This window comes from Galeopterus variegatus, unplaced genomic scaffold (assembly GCF_000696425.1).
Source record: "Galeopterus variegatus unplaced genomic scaffold, G_variegatus-3.0.2 Scaffold4122, whole genome shotgun sequence".
Classification (NCBI taxonomy): domain Eukaryota; kingdom Metazoa; phylum Chordata; class Mammalia; order Dermoptera; family Cynocephalidae; genus Galeopterus; species Galeopterus variegatus.
Window position 1 is genome coordinate 84126 of NW_007730233.1, and position 24171 is coordinate 108296.

The 24171-nt window shown below is 44.4% G+C and overlaps 1 protein-coding gene across 1 annotated transcript in view; it reads right to left on the minus strand.

The window, feature by feature from the left end:
* The window catches only part of TRPV5 (transient receptor potential cation channel, subfamily V, member 5), a 32060-nt gene extending 8835 nt beyond the window's left edge, over nt 1-23225 (minus strand). The window contains exons 1-10 of the mRNA XM_008586791.1: nt 23098-23225; nt 20772-20869; nt 20474-20596; nt 19854-19991; nt 19458-19556; nt 19156-19331; nt 18615-18761; nt 10456-10668; nt 393-479; nt 224-300 (exon numbers count right to left, since the gene is read on the minus strand). Of these exons, the coding sequence (XP_008585013.1) occupies nt 224-300; nt 393-479; nt 10456-10668; nt 18615-18761; nt 19156-19331; nt 19458-19556; nt 19854-19991; nt 20474-20596; nt 20772-20869; nt 23098-23225 (1286 nt within the window). The remainder of the gene's footprint in view (nt 1-223; nt 301-392; nt 480-10455; nt 10669-18614; nt 18762-19155; nt 19332-19457; nt 19557-19853; nt 19992-20473; nt 20597-20771; nt 20870-23097) is intronic.
* Between the last annotated feature and the right edge of the window lie 946 nt (nt 23226-24171).

Genomic DNA, 24171 nt, shown 5'->3' on the forward strand with positions numbered 1-24171 from the left:
GAGTATTCTAGGTCCCCTACAGCATGGTGGTGACTTGGGTGGTGCCCACACTCTCAAGCTTAGTCTTTACACCTAAAACACATACCCAGTCATGCACACAAGCCCATTGGAGAGAAATCCCTGGAGTGAGGATCAACTGAGGTCTAGGTCTCAGAGAGTGAACTGCAGACCTGGAATAATTCTTTTGAAGGAAGGTAGGGGGCTGAAAGTAGGGGAAACTCACATGATGGCATGGAATGGCCCCCCAAGGATCGTCTGTCCAAAATAGCGAGAAGCACCGACCCTGAAGATGACTGAAATCTGGGGATAGGTGGGTAAGACAACAATGTAGACTGCAGTTCAGTCTGGGGCCATAGGTGATGACTGCAGCCTGGATCCTGCCTGCATCTCACCTCTAGAAGCAGGATGACCACAGCCCCAATGACAGTCACCAGCTCCCCAGCCAGCCGGATGTTATCATCGTGAGTCACGTAGGCCTCCTATGGGGGGAAATTCAGGATAAAACGTGCTTTCTGACGGGTGGAGAGTCAAATTCTTTTGAGCAAGTAAAAGGCTGCTTGAACGTACGTGTTAAAACTATTTGTACAATTTTGTGTGGGAATTGTCTCTTCATGAACAGGGTTTTCCAGAAAGAGGGTTTGTAGTCTCTATTATATTCTCAGGTGGACTCATAATTTCAAAAAAGTTGAGGACCATTAATGTAGAATTCAATCATACATCCGTGTAATGTTTCAGAACTTTCACTGTAAAGGTAACACGCACCGATGAAAGGTGGTATTTATTTCACCTTGACCTGAAGACTATATCTGCTGCATCTTTCTGCCCTAAAGCTGCCAAGATCTATCCAAGATGAAGAAAAGCTCCCTTTATCACCACCATCACCATCCCCTATTGTATTTGCCATATGGCTGTCTCTGTGACCAAGACGTGAGTCCATGTATCCTTATGATATCCTGATGATTTGGGCTTCCATCTAGCAAAGTCACCTTTTCTATATATGTTGTGAGCAGCTGAGAACACATTTCTTAGCATCAACTAAGAAGGCTAAACCAACAGGAAGAGATATCAGAGGTTTGGGATGGTTTCAGCTATGTGGAAAGTTCAGCTTTTCCAATCTCATTGTGGCTTCCAGTGGGTAGAATACATCATAAACATATCACAGAATTTAAGTCTAGTATGAGCCCAGAACCTACTAGTTCTAGTGAGACCCTGAACTAATCATCAAAGATCTCTGAACTTGAGGTGTCTCATCTGCAGAATGGAGACTATAATGCTTACCTCCCAGGGTTATTGTAAAGGTCACATTAGATGATTTATTTGTATGGATTTTATAAACCATAAAGCACTATATGTATATTCATTGTGATCTTATTATGATTTGGCAATATAGAAAAGGGAAGAAAAGGGGCTAGAGATGTTCTATGGATTTTGATTCTGAGGAAGGGTCCCTGCCTACTCTGAGCAGTAGGTGTAGCAGGTATAGTCTTAGGTCAAGGTGAAATGAAGACCACTTTACTTCAGCGCACGTTACTTCACAGTGAAAGTTCTGAAACATTGCACAGATGTATGATTGAATTCTACGTGACTGATCCTCAACTTTCTTCAAGTTATGAGCCCACCTGAGAATATAACATAGACTATGGACCCTCTTTCTGGAAAACCGTGTTCGTGAAGAGACAATTCCAATATAAAATTATACAAATAGTTTTAACACATTCAAGCAGCCTTTAGGGTTTTGGAAACTGGTTCTCCAAGGTCACATCTCCAAGTAGCAAACCCAAGAAAGGAGTTTAGAGTCCCTGGGTCCAGTGAGAAAGTTGATGATTTGAGCTTGGGAGAATGTGACCCTTCATTAGGCATAAGGAATGCCAATCATCTGTGCTGTGCTAATAAGCTGGGACCTCTAAGCATCCCCCTGCGGGCTACTTCAGCAGCACACTCACTGGCTGAGAGAGAGGCAGAGCTTTTGAAATAGGAAGAGATGCTGTGCGGCAGGAGGTGATCTATGGTGTAATGAAGGCATCCAGCAGGAGCCCCATGGCTACTAGTGAGAGCCAGCTCAGAAGAAGCCCATGATGTAGCCTTTACAGAAGAGTGGGGCCAGACTTACCAATGGATAGTGGAAATATTTAAGGTGAATCATGTGGGCCCAAGAGAGGTCAGGAAAGAAGATGGTGTCTATGTGCCTGGAGACGCCAGCTCAGAAGAAGCCCATGATGTAGCCTTTACAGAAGAGTGGGGCCAGACTTACCAATGGATAGTGGAAATATTTCAGGTGAATCATGTGGGCCCAAGAGAGGTCAGGAAAGAAGATGGTGTCTATGTGCCTGGAGANATAAGGAATGCCAATCATCTGTGCTGTGCTAATAAGCTGGGACCTCTAAGCATCCCCCTGCGCGCTACTTCAGCAGCACACTCACTGGCTGAGAGAGAGGCAGAGCTTTTGAAATAGGAAGAGATGCTGTGCGGCAGGAGGTGATCTATGGTGTAATGAAGGCATCCAGCAGGAGCCCCATGGCTACTAGTGAGAGCCAGCTCAGAAGAAGCCCATGATGTAGCCTTTACAGAAGAGTGGGGCCAGACTTACCAATGGATAGTGGAAATATTTAAGGTGAATCATGTGGGCCCAAGAGAGGTCAGGAAAGAAGATGGTGTCTATGTGCCTGGAGACCCTGTGGACTAACAACCTGTGACTAGACATCAGCCACCAGTTCTTTGGTTGAAACAATTCTATGCTCTGTAAACTTGTCTGATGTTTATCTCTCTTGAGAAACTGGTACATTTTATTTTATCATAAAATGGGAAATTTTCCTCTTTTGTTGCTTCCAAGGAATTTCAGAGTTCTTTTTTTTTTATCTTCAGTTCTAGCAACTATCTTTGAATTCTGTCTCCTCTCTCCTGAAATTCGATTCATGAACCGTGTCTTTTTTTTTTAATCTTAGTGTTCCCATAGCATCTGTCTTTTATTGTAAAATATGCCAATTCCTTCTTAGAGTCAAATAGTAAATAGGAGGGTAAATAATAAATACATCATGTTAGAAACAAAATAAAATTAAATATAGAAATAAGATAACTGCATCTATGCCTTATATGTGTCTGTACAAAATTTTTGAATTATTTTTAAAACTTTGTATCTTGGTTGAGTATGTCGGGAAAAATGCCACCAACCTTTTCTTGGCTCAGCTAAGAAGAAAAGGAACTGCCCACAAGTTGTCCAGAACTGTGCAAGTCAGTACCCCTAGTGGCCACAGTGGTGGGAGTGACACCAGTATTCTCTCAGGAGGTGAAATCATGAAATCCCAACTAAAGGAGAATGTTGGGGACAGCTTTGCTCATCAAACTCTCCAGTTGAAGCTTGTCCTCAGCAGCTCCTCTTGGCTTATTCAAGAGTTACTTTTACAACTAGGTGTTTCCCTGCACAAATTCACCAGGGAGTAACTGAACACTTCTCTTTTCTTTTGATTTTAAGGGGAAGTGTTTCACATTGATATATTCTTGGTTTAGAATAGATACTCTTTGCCAAGTTAGGAAACATTTTAGTGTTAAAAATGAAGGGAGCATTAAATTGAAGTGATAATTATGATTTCCCTTTAATTAATCACCCTTGGACCCCTAGAATTAAACCCTAAACCCAAACTGGTAATACATTTTCCTTTTAACTTATAGAATTTTATTCTTTGAGGATTGTATTCAAGATCTTCTATCTATACAGTCATCCTCAGTGTTCACAGGGGATTGGCTTCAGAACCCCAGTGGATACCAAAATCTGCCAGTGCTCAATGCCTTCTAGTCCCCAATGCCTTCAGGATAAAAATGCAGGAGAGATGGCAGGAAAAGGTGTTCTGTAAATATTTATCATGGTAGAAATTCACTAGATAACATCTCAACTTGGTTAACAAATAGAGATGATGCATATTATTCTAGCAGTTTGGAGGTGACAATAGGAATAAAGAGCTAAAAGAAGTAAAAGCTGGTTGTCCCCAGGGAATAAGACACGGGTGCGTAGCAGAGGCAGTCCAAAACACTATTGCTCTTCATCAGAACTGTCATTGGATTTTTAAACCATGTGCATATATTCCTCTAAGTAGAAAACTCATTCTGAGATAATTAATAATAATAATAATAATAATAATAATAATAATAATAATAATAATAATAATAATAATAAACAGATTACCAAACATGATGTATAAGACCTTCATTGCTCTGGCCCCTGCCTTGTCCTCATACTCGGTGTGAGCTCCAGCCACACTGAACTGGGGATCCGGGTTGTTAAGTAAGGCCTTCACACAGGCTCTGCCCTTTCCTTAGAATGCCTTCCTCCACCACGTTTGCCTATTCACCCTTATTTATGCCGTATGACTCAGGTCAGGCCAACACTCCTCCTGGGTCTCCTTCCCTCCTCCTACACTAGGTCGGAGATCTCTCCTGTGGGCATGTGATGCTGCTGTGTTCGTAACCCTCACCTGGTGCCAGGAAGTGTCTGGTACCCCGTGTCTCCCCAGTAGTCTCAGAGCTCCTCATGGGCAAGGATGTTTCCTACTTTTTATCCACAATGTACAACACGGTAGGTGCTCAGTTAATAAGAAAGACAAGAAAGAAAAGGGGAAAGGAGGGGATACAGCAGATGCAGGCTGAGCATTACTTGAGAGTTGCAGGAGAGAAAGGTGGAATGGCAAATCTATCTGGAGGCAAAAGGGGGAAAGGATGACAACTAATTAGACTTTTCTGGGATTTCAGATTCCCAGCTTGGAGTCACATCAGCAGGCCTGGCTAGTAATGCACTGAGGAAATACTCCACCCCAACCCTTTAAAAATAAATATCTTCTAGCAATGAGTGGAATTTTTCACATCATCACATGGCTTGGATTTTCAAGAGCTGTCAACAACCAAATCCCCTGCAGAGGTTGGTCATTCATACTTCATTGAGAATTGACCTAATGAGATTGCACTCACTTACCAGCTGGCTGAGCTCATTGCCTTGAAGGAAGTGCCCAGAGGGGGTGGGCACTACTAATGCCAGAGCAAGGGGCATTCCTGGGTTGTAAGAGCCTGTGTGCACCATGCAGGGAGGGGTGGGCAGCATGGGCAACCTCGATAGGAAGTGGGAGAGCACCAGAACCCATTATCAGCCCCAACCTACAGCCTCTTTTTTCTCCCTACAATCCCAGATGTGCAAAGAAGTGAAGCTTCCAGAAAGAGCTCTGCTGGCTCTTAATGAAGAGTTACTCTGATTCTCTAAACTGGCCCTGGTTCCTTACCAGGGCTTCCCAACAGAATCAACTGGGAAGTCTGTCACAATACACATGCCCAGGCCAACCCTGGGTTAGTTTGGATCAGGAACCTGGCATTTTTTTTTAAAAGCTCTGTAGGTGTTTCTGATATGTAGCTCTAGTTGAGAACTGCTGAACCATAAAGACAGGCAGATCTCCTAGTTCCCATGTAAAGGTACCTTACAGGGTTTATTTCATGTCCTAGTCTCTTCATTTTCTCAGGAGGACTGACTTGGGAAATCTCCATTAACATCAGAGGAGTCCTTACCCATTTCTACAGAAGTATGGTGTACTCTATACACCAATAGGTTAAGCACATAGAAAAGAATGGTGTCTATTATCAAAACTAGAGAACATACAGTAGCTCAGTAGCTGAGCGTGAGAGCATTCCATATCTGATACCCTACCCCAGCACTCTAGTGACCCCTTATCTTGACAGAGAAAGATAGGTGTCACCAGATAAAGAGAAGAGTTACTCTGATTAACACTGATTAAGTGTGACAGGCCTTGGCTAGCTCACAGCCTGGAGACAGGAGCTTCTCATACAAAGGCTTCCCTAAGAAAGAAGGCTGAGACCCAGCACATCACTCTGGAGGGAGAAATGGCCTTCGCTTAGTATGTAAAGTTGAAGGTTCTGAGGCGAAGAAGACCTGAGCCCCAATCCCAGCATTGCCCTTACTAGGTGAATGTCTTGGCCAAAGCACTTAATCTCTCTTAACTTCTTTAAAAAGGGTATAATGATTTTATTTACCTATTAGGATATTTACGAGAATTAAATGATATTCTTTGAACATTCAAAATGTGGTCCACAGAACCACATTGGCCTCGCCCGGCAGCTTGTTAGAAATTTAGTCTAGGGTCTCATCCCAGCCTTACTGTCGTAATTTACATTTTAACAAGATCTCAGAGGTGCTGATAAATGTGGATAAAGTGTACTTAGTAGCAGTCAGTTGACATTATCATTACCTGCTGGGCTCCCTGCTTCTCCTCAGCTCTTTCCCTGTCCTTAACTTGCTGTGTTTGTTCCACAGTGAGCTGGTTAGGATCCTTGAACAAAGTGGTGTAGAGATGGAGATGAGTTGGGTTTCAAATGACTGTGGTGCTTTACATTGTTCAGAACTTATAAGGAATAGCGATGTGTAGACAACTTGATCCCAGTGACTATGACAGGTAGAAGATGACTTAAAACAGATGGAAACCTATGTGTCAGTCCTGAACCTGTCCTCTCCCTCACTCTCTGCATCCAACCCGTCACACAGTAGTGATGATTTCACCTTCACTAAGTCCCCTGATGTCAACCTGTTCCCACCATCTCTCCCTCACATCTTTAGGCCAATCCACCACTCTCTCCTTCTTGTTAAACTGCATGAGCTTCCTGCCTCATCTCCCTACATCCTCCTTAGGCCCCTCAAATCTGTTTTCCACCCTGCAAGCAGAGTCATTTTTTTAACAAAAATCTGGTCAAATCTTTCTCCTGTTTAAAATCTTTCTGAGCTTCCCATTACCTTAGGGATAAAGAGGAAAATCCTCAGTATGAACTGAAAGGCCCTATATGATTTGGGAAAGATCTGCCTGGACAAACTCATGTGGAGGCACTTAACCCAGCTCCCTGTACTCCAGCAAATCTTTCAGTTCCTAGACCTTGGCCAGATTCTTGCTACCTCAGGGCCTTTGTATATGCATACACCTAGAGCTCTCTTTTCACCTTGAACTCACCCAGATCTCAGCTCAGTTACCTTTTTCAGAAGCCTTCTCTAGCCTTCCAGATGGACCAGGCCTCTGTTATAAGTTCTCTTACCAACCCATCCTTTTTCTTACCATCAGAAAAAATAATGCTAATGATAATAATTACAGGTTGTGATGAAATAGCTATTTATATTATTATTTGATTATTATAAACCAGTCCGTAAACTCCAAAAAGCCAGAAATTATGTGTGTCATGCTCAGAGCATGGTTATTGAATTTCTAACCCCTAGAACAGTGTTTGGGCTCTCAATAATTATCTGTTTAATGAATAAATTAGTGAAACGTTTCTGGGAAAGATAAGGGCAAAGGGGAGCTTGAGGGAGTCTTTTTAAGACAAAATGATGTGATGATGGGAGGTAAACACTCTCCTGCTCAACAGTACCCCAGGAATCTAAATGACCAGAGTAGCGGGCCTGAGACAGGAATGGCAGAAGGGAACAGATATCAAAGATGGAAGCCAGTAGTTCTCATCTCTGGCTGAACACTTGAATCACTCCAAGAGTTTTGTAAAAATACCAAGGCCTGGGCCTCAGCCTCAGGCATTCTGATTTATTAAGTCTGAGGTATAGACTAGAAAACAGTCTTTTACCAGCTTTTCAGGTTTCTCATGTGCAGTCTTGGTTAAAAACCATGTATCTAGCAGGAAGTAGGATTTGCCTAAGGTCCAACAGCTATTTAATTTCAGAGTTAGGACTAAAATCCAAGCTTCCTGACTCCCAGACTTTGAATTTTCTACTCACCTGTAAACCTAAGAGAACTAGTACCATAGTGCATGTTGCTCTGCATAAACTAAGTAGAAATTGAATAGAGTAGAAAATTAACTCTAATTTGGAAACCCTGGAAAAACCATAACTTTTATGGCTGAATAATAGGGCATCTTAGAGTGATTAAAGGTACTTTGCAAATTGGGTAGAGATAAATTGTCTGCACCTTTACATATGGCAGCTTTCATGTGGTTCGTGCTACCTCATCTAAGTAGAGAAGTTGATTTTCTTTCATTTCAACTGCCCTGAGATGGTGCTGCCAGGCTGTTCTCAGAAAATCTTAGATGTTAAGCTAGAAAGGATCTTGGGGGTCATGGAACCTAGTGATTTCTGCAAATCCCAAGAGATCCACAGAGGAAGTCCTGCAGTGACTGAGAGCCCTGTGCTTGCAGGCTTATTAATGTAAGTGGATATTAAAATATTTACTCATCCAAGACAAAGCTGCACAGGCTAGCTAATACTGCATTCATCAAGTCAAAACACTACATATATGCACTTTTCTTTTTCTAAGACTTCTGAGAAATAAAAAAGTAGAAACAAAAAGAATTTCCTTTTACTTAACAAATTTGATACATCGTAAAAAGAGATTCTTTTCAATCATGGTGATAAGCGTGGGAGAATCACAGATATTCCGTAAACTCAGGCTCAAGGCTCAAGGGTAACATTAGAGAATAGGGACTTTCGCTGGTGTTCTTCACTATCTAAACCCCTCACCGCAGCATCCTTAACCCTCTTAGTCCCCATCTCCCTCCAAGGAAAGAGTATTTAAAGTCAGAGTCTTCTATTTAGGCCGAAAAGTCTTTTAAACTAAGCAGAAGGCAAAAGGATAAAAATACTAATGCAGAAGAGGGAAGGAATAGGAGAAAAAAGAAAGAATGGGTAGAAGGACTCAGCTATAATTCTGCTTCTCCTAGTCCTGAGGCAAAGGGAGGGGGCCTTTTAAATATAATTTAGACTGTTTTGCTCAAAGGAACATATTTGTACATAATTAGTCCTGAATCTATGAAAAAGAGACACATGGGAAGGAGACTTAGTGGTAAACAGATGCTCAGTGTCACTCAACACTTGGGCCAGAACATGATCTACAACCAAAATGCAGAGAATCTCCAAGTAAGTTTGAGACAAAAGAAAATTGGAAAAGAGCACATCTGAGGAAATAGGGCCAGGAGTGTTGGAAAAGTCCAGCCACCCCGAGCTCGCTATGTTTATACATTTTCTCCATTACTGGTCACTCCACCATCCCACTTGGCCATCTCCTAAACGTTCTTATTCTCCTCATGTGGTCTCCACATCAGGGATGACCTTCCCACCAGGTGGAAGGAGGTGCATGGAACACGGCCTCCTGTGCCCGCCCCTAATGTGCTCAGGCAGCAGGCTATGTGACAGACAATGGCTCTGGGAACATGAGCAGACTGTGTATATAATGAGAGACAATTATAGAAATAAGAGAGATGGACTGTCCTTACCTAGCTTGGGGTTCCTTGAGCCTCTTTGTCCTGTTCTTTCTCAGCAGCAGGCTATGTGACAGACAATGGCTCTGGGAACATGAGCAGACTGTGTATATAATGAGAGACAATTATAGAAATAGGAGAGATGGACTGTCCTTACCTAGCTTGGGGTTCCTTGAGCCTCTTTGTCCTGTTCTTTCTCTGTGCATACCATTGTCTTTGATCTAACCCAAATCAGTGTTTTTGCTTCCCGACAATGGGAAGTTTGTGTTCTCTTTCTGACTCAAACTACCCTGTTTCCTAGTTCAGGCTGAGCTATGTTATGGCTGGTCTATCCTGCATAGAGCACAATTCTCCAGTCACCCAGCTCTTACTTGCTTGGCTGAATTATTCTACCCATGTCTTTTGCTTTCTGCCTACATGCCCACACCCCCCTTTTGGCTATTTTTAGCTCACCAGGGTAAAAATTATAGTAATCCATGAAGAATCAATCCTCCATGTAGCTATACTTGCTGAAGATATATGTTGACAAGTGCTCATTAGAGTCTATGCATTCAAACACACAAAGGAGGATTTGCTCCCTTCAATAGCAGATTTTCACATCTACTGCACACCTCTAACAAGCCCTCCTCACCACCCCAGGTCTCTGAAGGACACCAGAGCATGGCAGGCCCACAGCAGTGAAAGGGACCTCAGAGATCATTTGCTTCAACCTGCTACCTGACCCAGGCAACCTTCTGTAGAGTATTTGACAGGGGTCAGACAGCTAACACATTATTCAAATGCTTTCCTATTGACAGTGCACAAAAGAGGATGTAGGCAGAAGGCTGTCTGTGTTGTCCTAACAGACCAGAAATGGACTCAGAAACGGACCTGGAGCACAGTTTTCCTTTTTTAAAACAACAGAGTTTCCCTTGAGCATTCCACTGCAAAGGGCTGGTCCTCTATAAATTACAAGGAATTTTACAAATGTGCAGGGTTATGAAGACCAAGCACTCTTTTGAAATTTGTGTGAGAAATCCACAGCTCTTGGACATACACTGTTTCACTCATTAAGACTCCCCGATGGCCCCCTCATCTTATGTCTGATTTCTACCAGGTGATGTGGAGCCTGCGACCGCTGAAGCCCAGGGTGTGGTGTCTTTCCTGGGTAGCCCCAATCTGGTCTCCAGCACCATCACCCCAAGCTACTACTCCTTTATGTCCCCTTCTGAGAAGAATCACCTGTAGCAGTTTCTGCTGGAGGATGGTGATGTCCCGAGAATCAGTGCGGTTCCCACCACGGAACTTGAGGGGACGGTAGACACAGCACATGGTGAAACATGTCATGTAGAGCACATACAAGACACCCAGCAGGCAGAAGTACGGCCGTCCATATCTCCGCCACTTGAAGCTCACCAGCTCCTTCACTGGGGTCTGCTCCAGGATCTGGCGAGCCTGCCGTGGAAGGAGAGGGTAGTTTGGGGTGACCAACATAGTGAGGAGTGTTGCGTTTCCCACTGAGCCCCAGAAGGGCCTAGGCAGTAGCCATCACTGTCATCATTCATTCAGTTAGTCATTTCCTTAACAGACAACTGGTAAATTTCTACCAAATGCTAGGCCTTATGCTAGTGCTACAGACAAACCATTACAGTAGTAAATACAAGGCACCATAGCACCACCGAGGCTTTAAAGGATGAGTAGCAGTTATCTGAGTGAAGGGAGAGTTAGGAAAGATCACGCCTTGATGTAGCAGCAGTCACTAGCCAGGAAGGTATAAGGAGCCATCGCCCATTTGCAGATGAGGTATGGTTGGGGAAATAGGAAAATCTGTGGGAGTGGTGGGCAGAAGTTGTAGCAGGTGAAGTAGATAAGGGCCAGATCATCGTGCATCGTGGATGCCAATGTAAGGAGTTTGAATATTTTTCCTGGATGCAATATTTTTCCTGAAAGCAATTCAGGAGCTCAAGCAGGCAGTTAGTCACATTTGCTCTAGAAGTACTACTGGACTGAAGAAAAGCAACAGATGGTTCAGGTCATAGGTCATGGCAATAATCTAAGCCAGATGGGGTAGTGCCTTGACATAAGCAGACAAGGAGACTAGGGATGGATGGAAAGAGGCACCTGAGAAATGAGGAGGAGGCAGATTTAAAGCACAGCCAGAGGAATTAACTATTAGCAGAAAGAATATCTTTTCCACTGAAGCTGTAGGGAAGGAGTGAGACAGTGGGCAATTTCCAGACATGCTTGGCAGTTCAGGGCAGGACATTGAAGAAGCCCTAGCTAGAGGGAGCCCCAGCCAGAAAGCCTCTGTTTTTGACATAAGGTAGGAAACTGGGTCTTCTGATGGAACTAAGGGTGAAGGGAATGAGGGATATGGAAAGGAACAAAAAAGAAAATTATTGACCCAAGACAAGTATAAGACCTGCAGGAGAGGAGCACCAGCCCCAGTGGCCCAGCCCGCTGAGATGAGCCCAGCAGACACACGTGGCAGAAGTGATCCCTCCCATCTCCTTGGACCTGGAGGGGAGTGCCAGGTCCTGCAGTCTGGCCCACCAAGGTGAGTCCAGCAGAACCATGTGGCAGAGGTGACCCCTCCCCTCTCCTTGGACCTGCAGGGGAGTGCCAGCTCCCGTGGCCCAGCCTGACAAGGTGAGCCCAGCAGACCTGCATGTCAGAGATGACCCTTCAACTCCCCTTTGACCCAGAGGGGAGCACTAGTCCCCGTGGCCTGACCCACCAAGGTGAGCCCAGCAGGCCTGCATGGCACAAGGGTCTCATTCTATGACCACAGATTCTGAAACAGGACCCAAGGTGGTTTAACATAACCACCACCACACCTACTGTCAAGCAAAGACAATTTACCACCATGGTAGCAACTAGGGCTACTCCACAGCCAACTTCAGTGTAATAGAAGAAGCAAACCCCCTAACAAATGACCAAACATCAACAAAAAATATTAGAACTACAAATAAACAAGAAAAAATAACACCACTGAAAGAATATAGTAATGCTCCAGTGTCATAGTCCATGGAACAGGGAATCCTTGAAATGTTTGAAAAAGACTTCTGAGCAATGATCTTAAGAAAACTTGAAGAAATAAAGGAAGACTCAATTAGAGAATACAATGAAATAAGAAAAAATATCCAGAATATGAAGGAAGAAATATACAAAGATATTAATACCTTAAAAAAGAGTGTAGCAGAACTTCTAGAAATGAAAGATTCACTAAGTGAAATAAAAAACACAACTGAGATCTTGAGCAGTAGGGTAGAGCAAGCAGAAGAAAGAATTTCAGATCTTGAAGATGCTCTTTTTTTTTTTTTTCCTTTTTGTCTTTTTTACTGACCGGTAACGGGATCGCAACCCTCGGTGTTCCACCCGCACCGCGCTCAGCCAGTGAGCAGGAACCGGTCTCCACATGGGATCCGAACCCTCGGTGGGAGCGCCGCCGTGCTCCCAAGCAGCGCACTCTCCAGTGTGCCACCGGGCCGGCCCTTGAAGATGCTCTTTTTGAGATAATTCAGGCAGACAAAAAAAAAAGGAATAAAGAATTAAAAATAAAGAGGAAAATCTAAGAGAGACAGCAGACAACCTCAAGTGCTCTAACGTCTGAATTGTGGGTATTCCAGAAGGGTAAGAGAAAGGAAAAGGTATTGGAAATCTATTCAAAGAAATAGAAACAGAAAACTTCCTAGGTGTAGGGCGAGATATAGACCTTCAGATTCAGGAAGCTCAAAGGTCCCCAAACAGATACAATCCAAAAAGATCCCCCCAAGACACATTATAGTTAAATTTGCAAAGTTCAAAGACAAAGAGAGAATTTTAAAAGCAGCAAGAGAAAGGCATCAGGCCACTTATAGGGGAACCCCCATCAGACTAACAGCAGACTACTCAACCAAAACCCTACATGCCAGAAGGAAGTGGAATGATGTATACATTCAAAATACTAAAAGAAAAAAAATGCCAGCCAAGAATTCTTTACCCAGTAAGGCTCTACTTCAGAAATGAAGGAGAAATAGTGTATTTCCCAGACAAACAAAAGTTGTGGGAGTTCATCACCACATGACCAGCCCTGCAAGAAATTCTCAAGGGAGTCCTTCATCCAGAATCTGAATAATGGTGACCACTATCACAAATACATGAGAAATAGCAAAACCCACTGTTAAAACAAAAATGCCTGCAAGAAACAGAAAGAAGCTAAATCATCCCACCTGAAATTTCCAACTAACATTAAAGAAGAGAATAAAAGGGGAAACAATGACCAAAAGATATTTAAACTATTTAAACAAGAAGCAATTAAATAATAGGAATTAAGCAACACTTGTGAATAACTACCCTAAATGTGAATGGACTAAACTTTCCATTCAAAAGACACAGACTGACTGATTAGAACAAAAGCTAGACCCAAGTATATGCTGTCTTCGAGAGACCCACCTCACCTGTAGAGACACACACAGACTAAAAGTGAAGGGATGGAAAAAGATACACTGTGCAAATGGAAACCAAAAATGAGCAGGAGTAGCTATTCTTATATTGGACAAAATAGACTTTAAACCAAAAAAACATAAAAAGAGACAAAGAAGACCACCGTATAATGATAAAAGGATCTATCCAGCTAGAAAACATAACAATCATAAATACATATGCACCCAATACTGGAGCACCCAGACATATAAAGCAAACACTCTTAGACCTAAAGAAAGAAATAGGCCCTAATACATTAACAATGAGGGATCTGCACGCCCCTCTCTCAATTTGGTACAGATCTTCCAGGCAACAAGTCAACGAAGAGACACAGGATTTAATCTACACCTTAGACCAACTGGACCTGGCAGATATATACAGAACATTTCACCCAACAACTAAAGAATATACTTTCTTCTCATCAGCTCATGGAACATTCTCCAGGATAGACCACATATGAGATGACAAATCTAGTCTCATCAAATTTTTTAAAAATTGAAATCATTCCAAGTGTCTTTTGAGACCACAATGGACTTAAATTGGAAATTAATAATGAGCAGAACTCTGGAAACTATACAAATACATGGAAACTAAATAATAGGCTACTGAATGACCTATTGGTCCAAGAAGAAATTAAACAGGAAATCAAAAAATTTCTAGAAAACCTATGGGGTACTGCAAAAGCAATAAAAGCAGGCAAATTTATCACAATAAATGCTTACATGAAAAAAACGGGAATACTTCAAATAAACGACCTAACACTACACCTCAAAGAACTTGAAAAACAACAACAATCCAAACCTAAAGGTAGTAGATGGAAAGAAATAATTAAGATCAGAGCATAACTAAATGAAATAGAGACCCAAAAATCAATAGAAAAGATCAACAAAACAAAAAGTTGTTTTTTTGAGAAGAAAAATAAAATAGACAAACCATTAGCTAAGGAAAAAAAAAAAAAAAAAAAAAAAAGAAGAAGAAGAAGAAGAAGAGAGAAGACCCAAATAACAAAGATCAGAAAAAGGGAGACATTACAACCCAAACCACAGAAACACAAAAAATCATCAGAGACTATTATAAAAATTGTATGACAACATATGTGAAATTCTAGAAGATATGGATAAGTTTCTAGACACATACAAACTACCAAGACTGAACCAAGAAGATACAGAAAACCTGAACAGACCAATAACAAGCAAGGAGATTGAAGTAACAATCAGCAATCTTCCAACAAAGAAAAGTCTGGGTCTGATGGCTTTACAGCTGAATTCTAACAAACTTTTAAAGAGGAGTTAATGCCAATTCTCCTCAAACTATTCCAAACAATTGAAATAGAAGCTACTCTCCCAAACTCATTCTATAAAGTCAACATAACTCTGATACCAAAGTCAGATAAAGACACAACAAAAAAAGAAAATTACAGGCCAATATCCTTGATGAATGTAGATGCAAAAATCCTCAACAAAATATTTGCAATCCAGAGTACAGCAACATATTAAAAAAATTATACACTATGATCGAGTAGGATTCATCCCAGGGATGCAACGATGGTTCAACATATGAAGGTCAATAAGTGTGATACATCACATCAACAAAGTCAAGGACAAAGACTATATGATTATCTCAATAGATGCAGAAAAAGCATTTGACAAAATTCAACATCCCTTCATGATAAAGACTTTTAACAAATTAGATAGAGAAGGAAAATATCTCAACACAATAAAAGCCATTTAGGACAAGCCTACCACCAGTATCACTCTAAATGGGGAAAAACTGAGGGCCTTTCCCTTAAGAAGAGGAACAAGACAAGAATGCCCACTCTCACCACTTCTAGTTAACATAGTACCAGAGGTACTAGCCAGAGCAATCAGGCAAGAGAAAGAAATAAAGGGAATCCAGATTGGAAAAGATGAAGTCAAACTTTCCCTATTTGCAGATGACATGATACTATATATGGACAAACCTAAAGACTATAAAAAAACTAATTGAGCTGGTTAATAACTTCAGTAACATTTCAGGATACAAAATAAATGCCCCAAATTCAGTTGCATTTATATACTGAAATAATGAACTAACAGAAAGAGAAATAAAGGAAGTAAGCCTATTTACAATTGTCACACAAAAAGTAAAATACCTAGAGAACAGTTTAACCAAGGAGGTGAAAGACCTCTACAATGAGAACTACAAATGACTTCTGAAAGAAATTAAAGAAGACACAAAAAGATGAAAACATATTCAATGCTGTTGGATTGGAAGAATTAACATTGTGAAAATGTCTATATTACCCAAAGCAATCTTCAGGTTCAATGCAATCCCCATCAAAATACCAATTTTTCATTACATTCTTCACAGATATGAAAAAAACAATCTTACCTTTTATATGGAACAACAAAAGACCCTGAATAGCCAAAGCAATCCCAAACAAACAAACAAAAATAACACTGGAGGTATAACACTACCTGAGTTCAAATTATACTACAAAGCTATGGTAACCAAAACAGCATGGTACTGGTATAAAAATAGACATTCAGACCAGTGGAGTATAATTATGAACCCAGAAATCACCCCTCAGGCTTACAGCTATCTGATATTGGACAGAGGCAACCAAAATCTACATTGAGGAAAAGCCTGCCTCATCAACAAGTGGTGCTGGGAAAACTGGATATTCATATGCAGAAGAATGAAACTAGATATGCATCTCTCACCATACACTAAAATCAACTTAAAATGGATTAGAGACTTAAGCATAAGACCTGAAACTGTAAAATTACTAAGGGAAAATATGAGTAAAACACATCAGCAACTAGGTCTGGGAACAGACTTTATGAACATGAGCCTGAAAGCACAAGCAACAAAAGAAAAAATAAACAAATGGGACTATATCAAACTAAAAACTTTCTGCACAGCAAAGGAAACAATCAACAGAGTGAAATGACAACCTACAGAGTGGGGGAAAAATTTTGCTCACTATGTATCTGACAAGGGATTAATATCCACAATATACAAGGAATTCAAGCAATTATACAATAAAAAACCAAATAACCCAATTATAAAATGGGCAAAGGAGCTAAATAGACATTTTTTAAAGGAAGACATACAAATGGCCAATAGGTACATGAAAAAATGCTTAACATCACTAGTCATCAGGGAAATGCAAATTAAAACTATATTGAGATACCACCTCACCCCAGTTAGACTGGCTATAATCAAAAAGACGGTGAATAACAAATGCTGGAGAGGGCATGGAGAGAAGGGGACACTCCTACACTGTTGGTGGGACTGGGAATTAGTACAACCAATATGGAAAACAGTATGGAGGTTTCTCAAACAACTACGGATAGATCTTCCATATGATCCAGCAATCCCACTTCTGGGTATATACCCAGAGGAATGGAAATCATCACACCGAAGGGATACCAGCATTCCTATGTTCATTGCAGCTCTGTTTACAATAGCCAAGATATGGAACCAACCTAAATGTCCATTGATGGATGATTGGGTAAGGAAACTGTGGTATATATACACCATGGAATACTACTTTGCCATTAAAAAAGAATGAAATACTCCCATGAAATATGACATGGATAAACCTAGAGAAACTCATATTGAGTGAAATAAGCAAAGCACAGAGGGATAAATACTGCCTGTGTTCACGCATAGGTGGGAGCTAAGAGAGAAAGAAGGAAGGAAAGAAAGACCACTGTAGTATGTTGGACTTGCAGAGGGAGAGAGCATTCTTTGGGCTACAAATTGGAGTGGAGGGGGAAGGGGGAAAGGGAGGAAGGTTGGGGATAATTGGGTGGGGGACATGGGGTACAAATGCAATTTGTGGTAATGGGTATGCTGCCGGTATGAATCTGGCCCTCACATCATGGGAACGAGGGGGTGACAATCAGCTTTTTATCTCATGAATATTCATAACCAATTTAAAAATAAAAGTAAAAAGAAAGACCTGCAGGATAATATTGAGAACTAGGTGAAACAGAAGACTGAGGATTTGTAATGGCAAAATCCACACAGGGGGATTGGGGTTTTAATTTCTTAGAAATACTGATCAAGTCTTATGTGTTTCCAGAAATATTCTCCAGCGAAAATCACACAAACCAGCCACTCAACCTTTCTTTTATTTATTAGTGTTAACAATCATCTGTGTTTTATGGCTTTATAAGGGTTCCTAGGAAATTGTCATGTGGCAGATAAACAATGGAAATTATATCTTGCCACTATCTTGGAGGTTTCTGAAAGCTGGGAGCATTTTTACTTTCTACTCATCTTCAACAAATTTTCAATTCCCTTAAATCACTCAATCTAGTACTGCCTGAGTGATCTCTATGTTATTCCCTCTCTGGAAAGCTCTCTTTCCTCATCTTTCTGGTGATTCTCAACTCCTCCTTGAAGACCCAGCTCAAGCATTTCTTCTGTAACATCTCTGGCCCATTCAAGCCCAGTTAACCCTACCTCAATTTTGCTACCCTTGTGCCAAATACACAATTTGATTGTGATGTATGTTGCACTGTCTTGCAAATATTGAGGACAGCAGGAAATTGAGAAAGTTGACCGATAAGAACTGTGTTTTATTTATTTCTATATTCTCAGTTCCCTGTATGGTGCCTGGGACACAGCAGATGCTCAATATGCTGAATGAACAAATGAGTGAGTGAGTGAATGAATGATAGAAAGCAACTTCCATGTGGAGAGGTCCTCGTCTGCAACATTAAAATGTGGAAGGTGAGCAGATGGGGCTGGAACTAAGCAGAGAAGAGTGGCGTCAGGAGGGAGGGTAGACTCAGCTTTCCCACAGCTCCCAGGAGACAGTTCTCCTCGGCACCTATTATAACGCTGGGGAGTGACGGGAGCCCAGGATCTTAGCAAATGGACAGGCTCTGAGTGGACACTGACTGCCCTCACATGGAGTCCCTGACGCTCCGTGACAGCCATACCTCCCGCTTCTTGGAGGAGACAACAAGCTCTAGAAAGGACAGTTCCTCTCCCCAGGAGTCAATCTCTGTGAGGTCGTAGAGCGTGGAGGTCAGCGGCCCACATGTCCACTGGATGTGCTTCCGCTTCTGCATCAGGTGCTGGAACATCTGAGGGAACATACGGGGGAATCAGAGGGCCAAAGTGTGAGAAGCGGGTCTAGGAGAACCACACCACTGCCGAGGCCAGGTGCCCACTCTTTGGAAGGATAGGCAGTGGGGAATTGGTGAACCTCTGCCTACACAAACCTCCTTTTTTCTTTGTCCCCTTTCCTTCCCACAAACCCCATAAAGCTCTAAAATAAGAGATGAGGCAAAGGAAATGGAACTTTGGGTTGTCACAGCGGATTTTCTCAGGTGAGATTCTCAAATCCTCCTGAGTCAAGGAGTCTGGTGCTAAAGACATTAGTGATGGGATAGAAAGGAAGAGATCACCATCCTCTGGAGGAGTTTGGGAAGAAGAGTCATCAGAAAGACGCACTAGGGTGGGGGGAGTTGCCCTCACCACAGTGTTGCCCTCCACTCCGGCCAGCTTGAAGGGGGTGAGGCCCTGGTGATTGGGCATGAGCTCCAGGGACTGCAGGTGGCCCCCACGTCCATCATAGGACAGCAGCAGATTGTACATCTGGCAGGCGAAGGTTTTGTTGGGCTGGAGGGTGAGGATGTGCAGCACTGTGTTTCCTGGGAGAGGACATGGGGTGTCAGGTGGCCATAGGCCCAAAGTCCCCGGTGTTCCCATCCCCATCCTAGTCAGCCTGAGGACTGTCCCAGCTCCTCCCTCACCCCCCTGCACATCCCAGCTCTTACCCAGGGAGTCCTGGGCCCGGATGTCTGCTCCATACTCAATGAGCAGCCGCACAATCTCCTCGTTGCCCACGCAGGCAGCAAAGGACAAAGGGTGCTCCCCTGGGGACACAGTACATGGCAGGAGAGTGCAGGATCACAAGATGGGGTGGGCAGTTTGCCCAAACCGATGCCTCCTCCTCCCCCATGTCTCACAGCTCGGGGGTTGGGGAGGCTTGTCTAGCAGAGCAAGTGGAAGGGACAGTGCAGAGGGTCATGGGGAGATTGGGTCTCTGGCCTAATTAAGCCCTCTAAGGGCGGCCCCTCCCAGCTTCAGGCAGGCCCTCCTTAGCCCACCCTCCCCTTGACCTTGCCCAACTCTCCACCTGTCCTTCCTCCCAGCCTGGCCCTGGATCTCACCATAGTAGATGAGGTTGTGGGGACTGTGGCGGAAGGCGGCGCCTGTGGCTCTAGCAGAGATGTTGGCCCCGTGGGCTAGCAGGGCTCGCACCAGGTTCACATTCTGGTTCATGATAGCGATGTGCAAAGCAGTCTGACCTGGCCCGGAGACAGTCGTCAGTCAAGGGTCTGTCTCTGTCCCCTTTCTCAGGGACACAACATACCTCAATACCCCTTGTAGAAGGTCCCTGCCAGGTCCTTACATAGACTTTTGTAGAGTGTCCTGGGACTGAGGGCAATTAGTCCCTCTGGATGCCTTGTTCATGATACCTACCCCTCAACAACTGGGGGGGGGGGCAGAGTGTTGGTGTCAATATAATCACTCTAGTGTTGCTATGAGAGAAAGAAAGAGATGTGACCTGGGACCACAAGAAGATTGAAAGGAGATGCTAAGTGGCTAAAGGAAGCCACAGTGCTAAAAGCCAAGGCGAGGACCTATGCATTCATCGCAGTTCAAGGGAGCCCTTCTTCCTGACCCTTCATCAATCCTCCCCAGCCTGCCATTCAGACGCTCACTTTAAGAGATGACAGCAGCCCCTCCATACCCATTTCCATGTTGAATTACTATGCAGCTTCCTTACCTACAAATGGTTCATACAGGGTGGGTTCCTTGACTAGCTGTGGGGCCACCTCCATCAGCACCAGGGCAGCCTCCAGGTTGTCATACAGGGCCGCCACATGCAGTGCTGTCTCCCCCAGAGCGCCTGGAGTAAAGTAAGACAGGTGCGTCAAGCACTTCCCAGAGTCCTTCAAGGAAGGGAGTCTTGATTCCAGAGACACCCTCCAAGGCTCCAGTGTGAGCTGTGAAAACCTTCAGTGTCTTGGGGCAGAAGGGCTGGAGTTCTGCTTCCCCTCCATCCCATTAAACTCAGGTCCCACCTCTTTGTCGAAAGTCACAGTTTGGGTCCAGCAGAAGTTCCTTAAGGACACAGAGATTATTTTCCTTGGCTGTCTTTAGCAGTGGAGACTCTCGAATCCTGGGGAAAGATGGACAGGAGTCAGGTAGAGACAGAGTCACAGAGATCCCAAGAGGAGAGAGCATCAGAGACATTCTCCATCTAAGATGGGCATGACTCACACAGAGTGTGCAGTGATGAACTGGAAAGAGTTGTCTACTGGACTCGGGCGACTGAGGGTACACTTGAGCAGTCGCTGGGATTCGTATCATGCTGATTTCTCTAATGCAGGCCGAGCCTTGTAGTGCAGCTGGGTGGGAGAGTTAATAGAAGGGCATAGTGACCAAGGGAGGAGGGCCTGAAGTCTGCAATGGGGCCGGGGTGCCTGAAAGAGGTCCTCAGGTCTGGCTGAATTCATCCAAGCTGAGCAAAAGTTTCAGGAATCTGGGGAATTGGAGCAGGTGGAGGAGAGAGCATTTTTATCAGGTTTGTGAGTTGTCTCCTACCCAGGCCTGCTAAACCTGTTTCCTTAGCCAAAGGGAGTTTGAGAGACCAGAGCTGAGAGGAGGGAATAGACTGACTGTCAGACCTTATAGATCTGTGGAATTTGTGAGCTACTGAAGTTCTGACTTCTCCTTCAGGCTACATAGATACACATCTCTGCCAGGGGTGAATAGAGGTGAGGGTATAGGGGATCTGGTCCTTCTGTGTTTTACCCTTAGATGCAGGGTTTGAATACCCTGTTTTTATATACAGAGGAGCGGGCATACTGGGAGAAACCAGGTTGAGATATTCACCTACAGGACCTCTGTTGGTTAATCTTTGTTTCTGTTCCTGCCTGGATTTGAACTGAATAAGAGATAAAGCTAGAGTCTATCCTGCTAGACATGTGTATGTCTGTCAGGTTGAGGGTCATCTGGGTGAGAAGAAAAGATAGACTGATGGTGACTCCTATGCTATCCCCACCCTCTCTTCCAACAGCTCCAGGAACCAGGAGGAAGTGTTTTATTTAAAGAATAAGCTTTTTATCTAAAGGCAGAGCTCAGGTCTGTCATTTAGGGAAGCCTCCTACCCCATCTCACCCAGGCCTGCAGACCCAGTGGGCCATGTGCCCCTGACCAGCCCAGGGTGGCTGGGGCTGGGATTCCAGAGTTTGGCCCTGTCCTGAGGCCACTGCACACAGCCTTGTCACTCTGGCCTTCTGCAGCACTCTCAAAGATTGCCCTAGTCCACCCTAAAGCAGGGGGTGGAGAGGTCGAAGGTCCCACAGCAGGGCCTGGGGTAGGGGTAGGTGAGTAAGCAGATAGCCTTGCCAGTATGAGGGCTCAGGGGCACTTAGGCCAGGTCCATGCAAAATGCCAATGCAGGACCCCTTGTTCAAAATTGTTGAGAACTTCAAGAGGGTGACAGCAGGGCATTAAACCAAGAGATTTTCTGATGTGCAGGGGGCCCTATTCCATGGCTAATACCTGCTCACCCCATCCCTCAGCCAGCTCTCAGTGGAGACAAGTCCCTCAAACACAGGTGCAGAGGCCACCTGCAGGATGGGTCCCTGCCCAGGCTGCTCTTCCTGGCGCTGGATCTCAGGGCTAAGCCATGAAAGGATCTACCCCTCAGTGTGCCAGCACCTGCTGAACTGAAAGTGCCCCAGGAGCAGGTGTGAGCCTCATTCAATCTCTGTGTCCTCAGGACCGAGCACACACTACACACAGTAGACTCAATGAAAGGTAGATGACCTTAATCCAGGATTCTCCAGTATCACCGGGTTACCCTCCCCAGCTGGCCAGCTCCACATGTTACAGAAATTAAGCTCTTCTCCGCGCTTTCCCCAGCAATCAACTTTCATTCATTCATGTGGTAACTTCTAACGCTTTTTTCCACTAGCAAGTCTTCTAAACAAAGGGCTCTCTGAAACCCTTAGATCTCATCCCTTTCTCAGCAGCCCACTCCCAACAACCAGCTCCTGCCTGCACACCCTACTCCAGACACCCAGCTTCTTCTATCTGGTCCCTTTTGGTTCCCTCATGAGGCAGGCAGGTGAGAGCCTCAGCTGTCATTCTGCCCTTGCCTTCAGATCTGCATTTGAGGTCTCCCTGGGTGGCCCAACGCCACACCCTCCACCACCACTCAGAGGGGCCAGCTGGGGTTTTGTAATGGGGGGGTGGGTTGAAAGGGAAGGACATATCCAAGGACATGTGAATTTTAGGGTGCTGTATTGGGGAAACAGACCCGAGTGAATCAGGATTCTGAGAATCAGTGTAGCAGGGACGCCAGTACCCTTGGGAAGCTGGTACCCTTGGGAAGCCTACCTCTTCTGTTGCAGCGTGTAGACTTGGTCCAGGTGCTGGTCCCAGTCTTGTTCTCTGACAAGCCAGTGGGTCAGGAGTTTCTGAAGTTGGATCCAGGGCCATCTTGCCTTGAGTGGACAAGCCCCCATATCGTCTCCTTGATGGCACTGACAGGATGTGGGAATGTGGTGAAAGAAACAGGTCTAGGGTGGCAGTACCTGAGGAAGAGGCGGGGTCTCCTTGGGGTTGGGGCTCTGAGTGACTTGTGTGTGCAGCATGCAGTGTGTGCGTGTTCAGCGTGTGTGTGTGTGTGTGTGTGTGTGTGTGTGTGTGTGTGTGCGCGTGCGCGCAGCTGGCGCCCCTCCCTGGGGAAAAGTGTTCTCCCTGGAGGGGAAGGAGCTCTTTACAGAGCTGAGCCCACCCCCACCTCTCCCCAGGGGTAACAGAGCTGCCCCAGAGCAGATAGGGAGGAGGGGAGGGAACTGCTCAGTTCCTGGCAGTGGGCTGGGGCGGCTGAGACCGGTAGAGGCTGAGGGGCGGAGCAGAGGAACTTGGAGGGGGAGCAAGGGTAGAGTCTAGAAGGTGGGTCCACAAACAAAGTGCAGTGAGTGGGATGCAGGAGAGCAGGAAGTAAAGACCTGCAGCTTGGAAACCAGGCAGGTCCTGCCTGGAATCCTGGCTCTCACCCTTGCAGACAGGTGAGCTTTCTGAGCCTCAGTCTTCTAACCTATAACATTGGGGTAACAATTACTCTGTCTCATGGAAGCGTTTGTAAAGCACGTGTCACAAGAGCTCAACAACTGTTGATTCTCCTTTGATACTACGTGGGCTCAAAAGACCCCAGGGCTGCTTCTCTGAGCCCCCCCATTTACCTCAGTCTTGTGATCATCTCTGTCCTCAGCCTCAAAGGAGGGTTTCCAGCCCCCTTTCCAAGCCACCTGTCTCCGTAAGAACTCTTGGTCCCCTGCCAGCGTCCTGGAGCCCCCAGCTGAGACCAGCTCTCACGTACCCGGGGATGCAGGCCAAAGGAGACCCCCAAGGGCCCCCTGGTCCACAGAGATTGAACTGCTAGAACTTAGTGGAGGTAGAGGACAG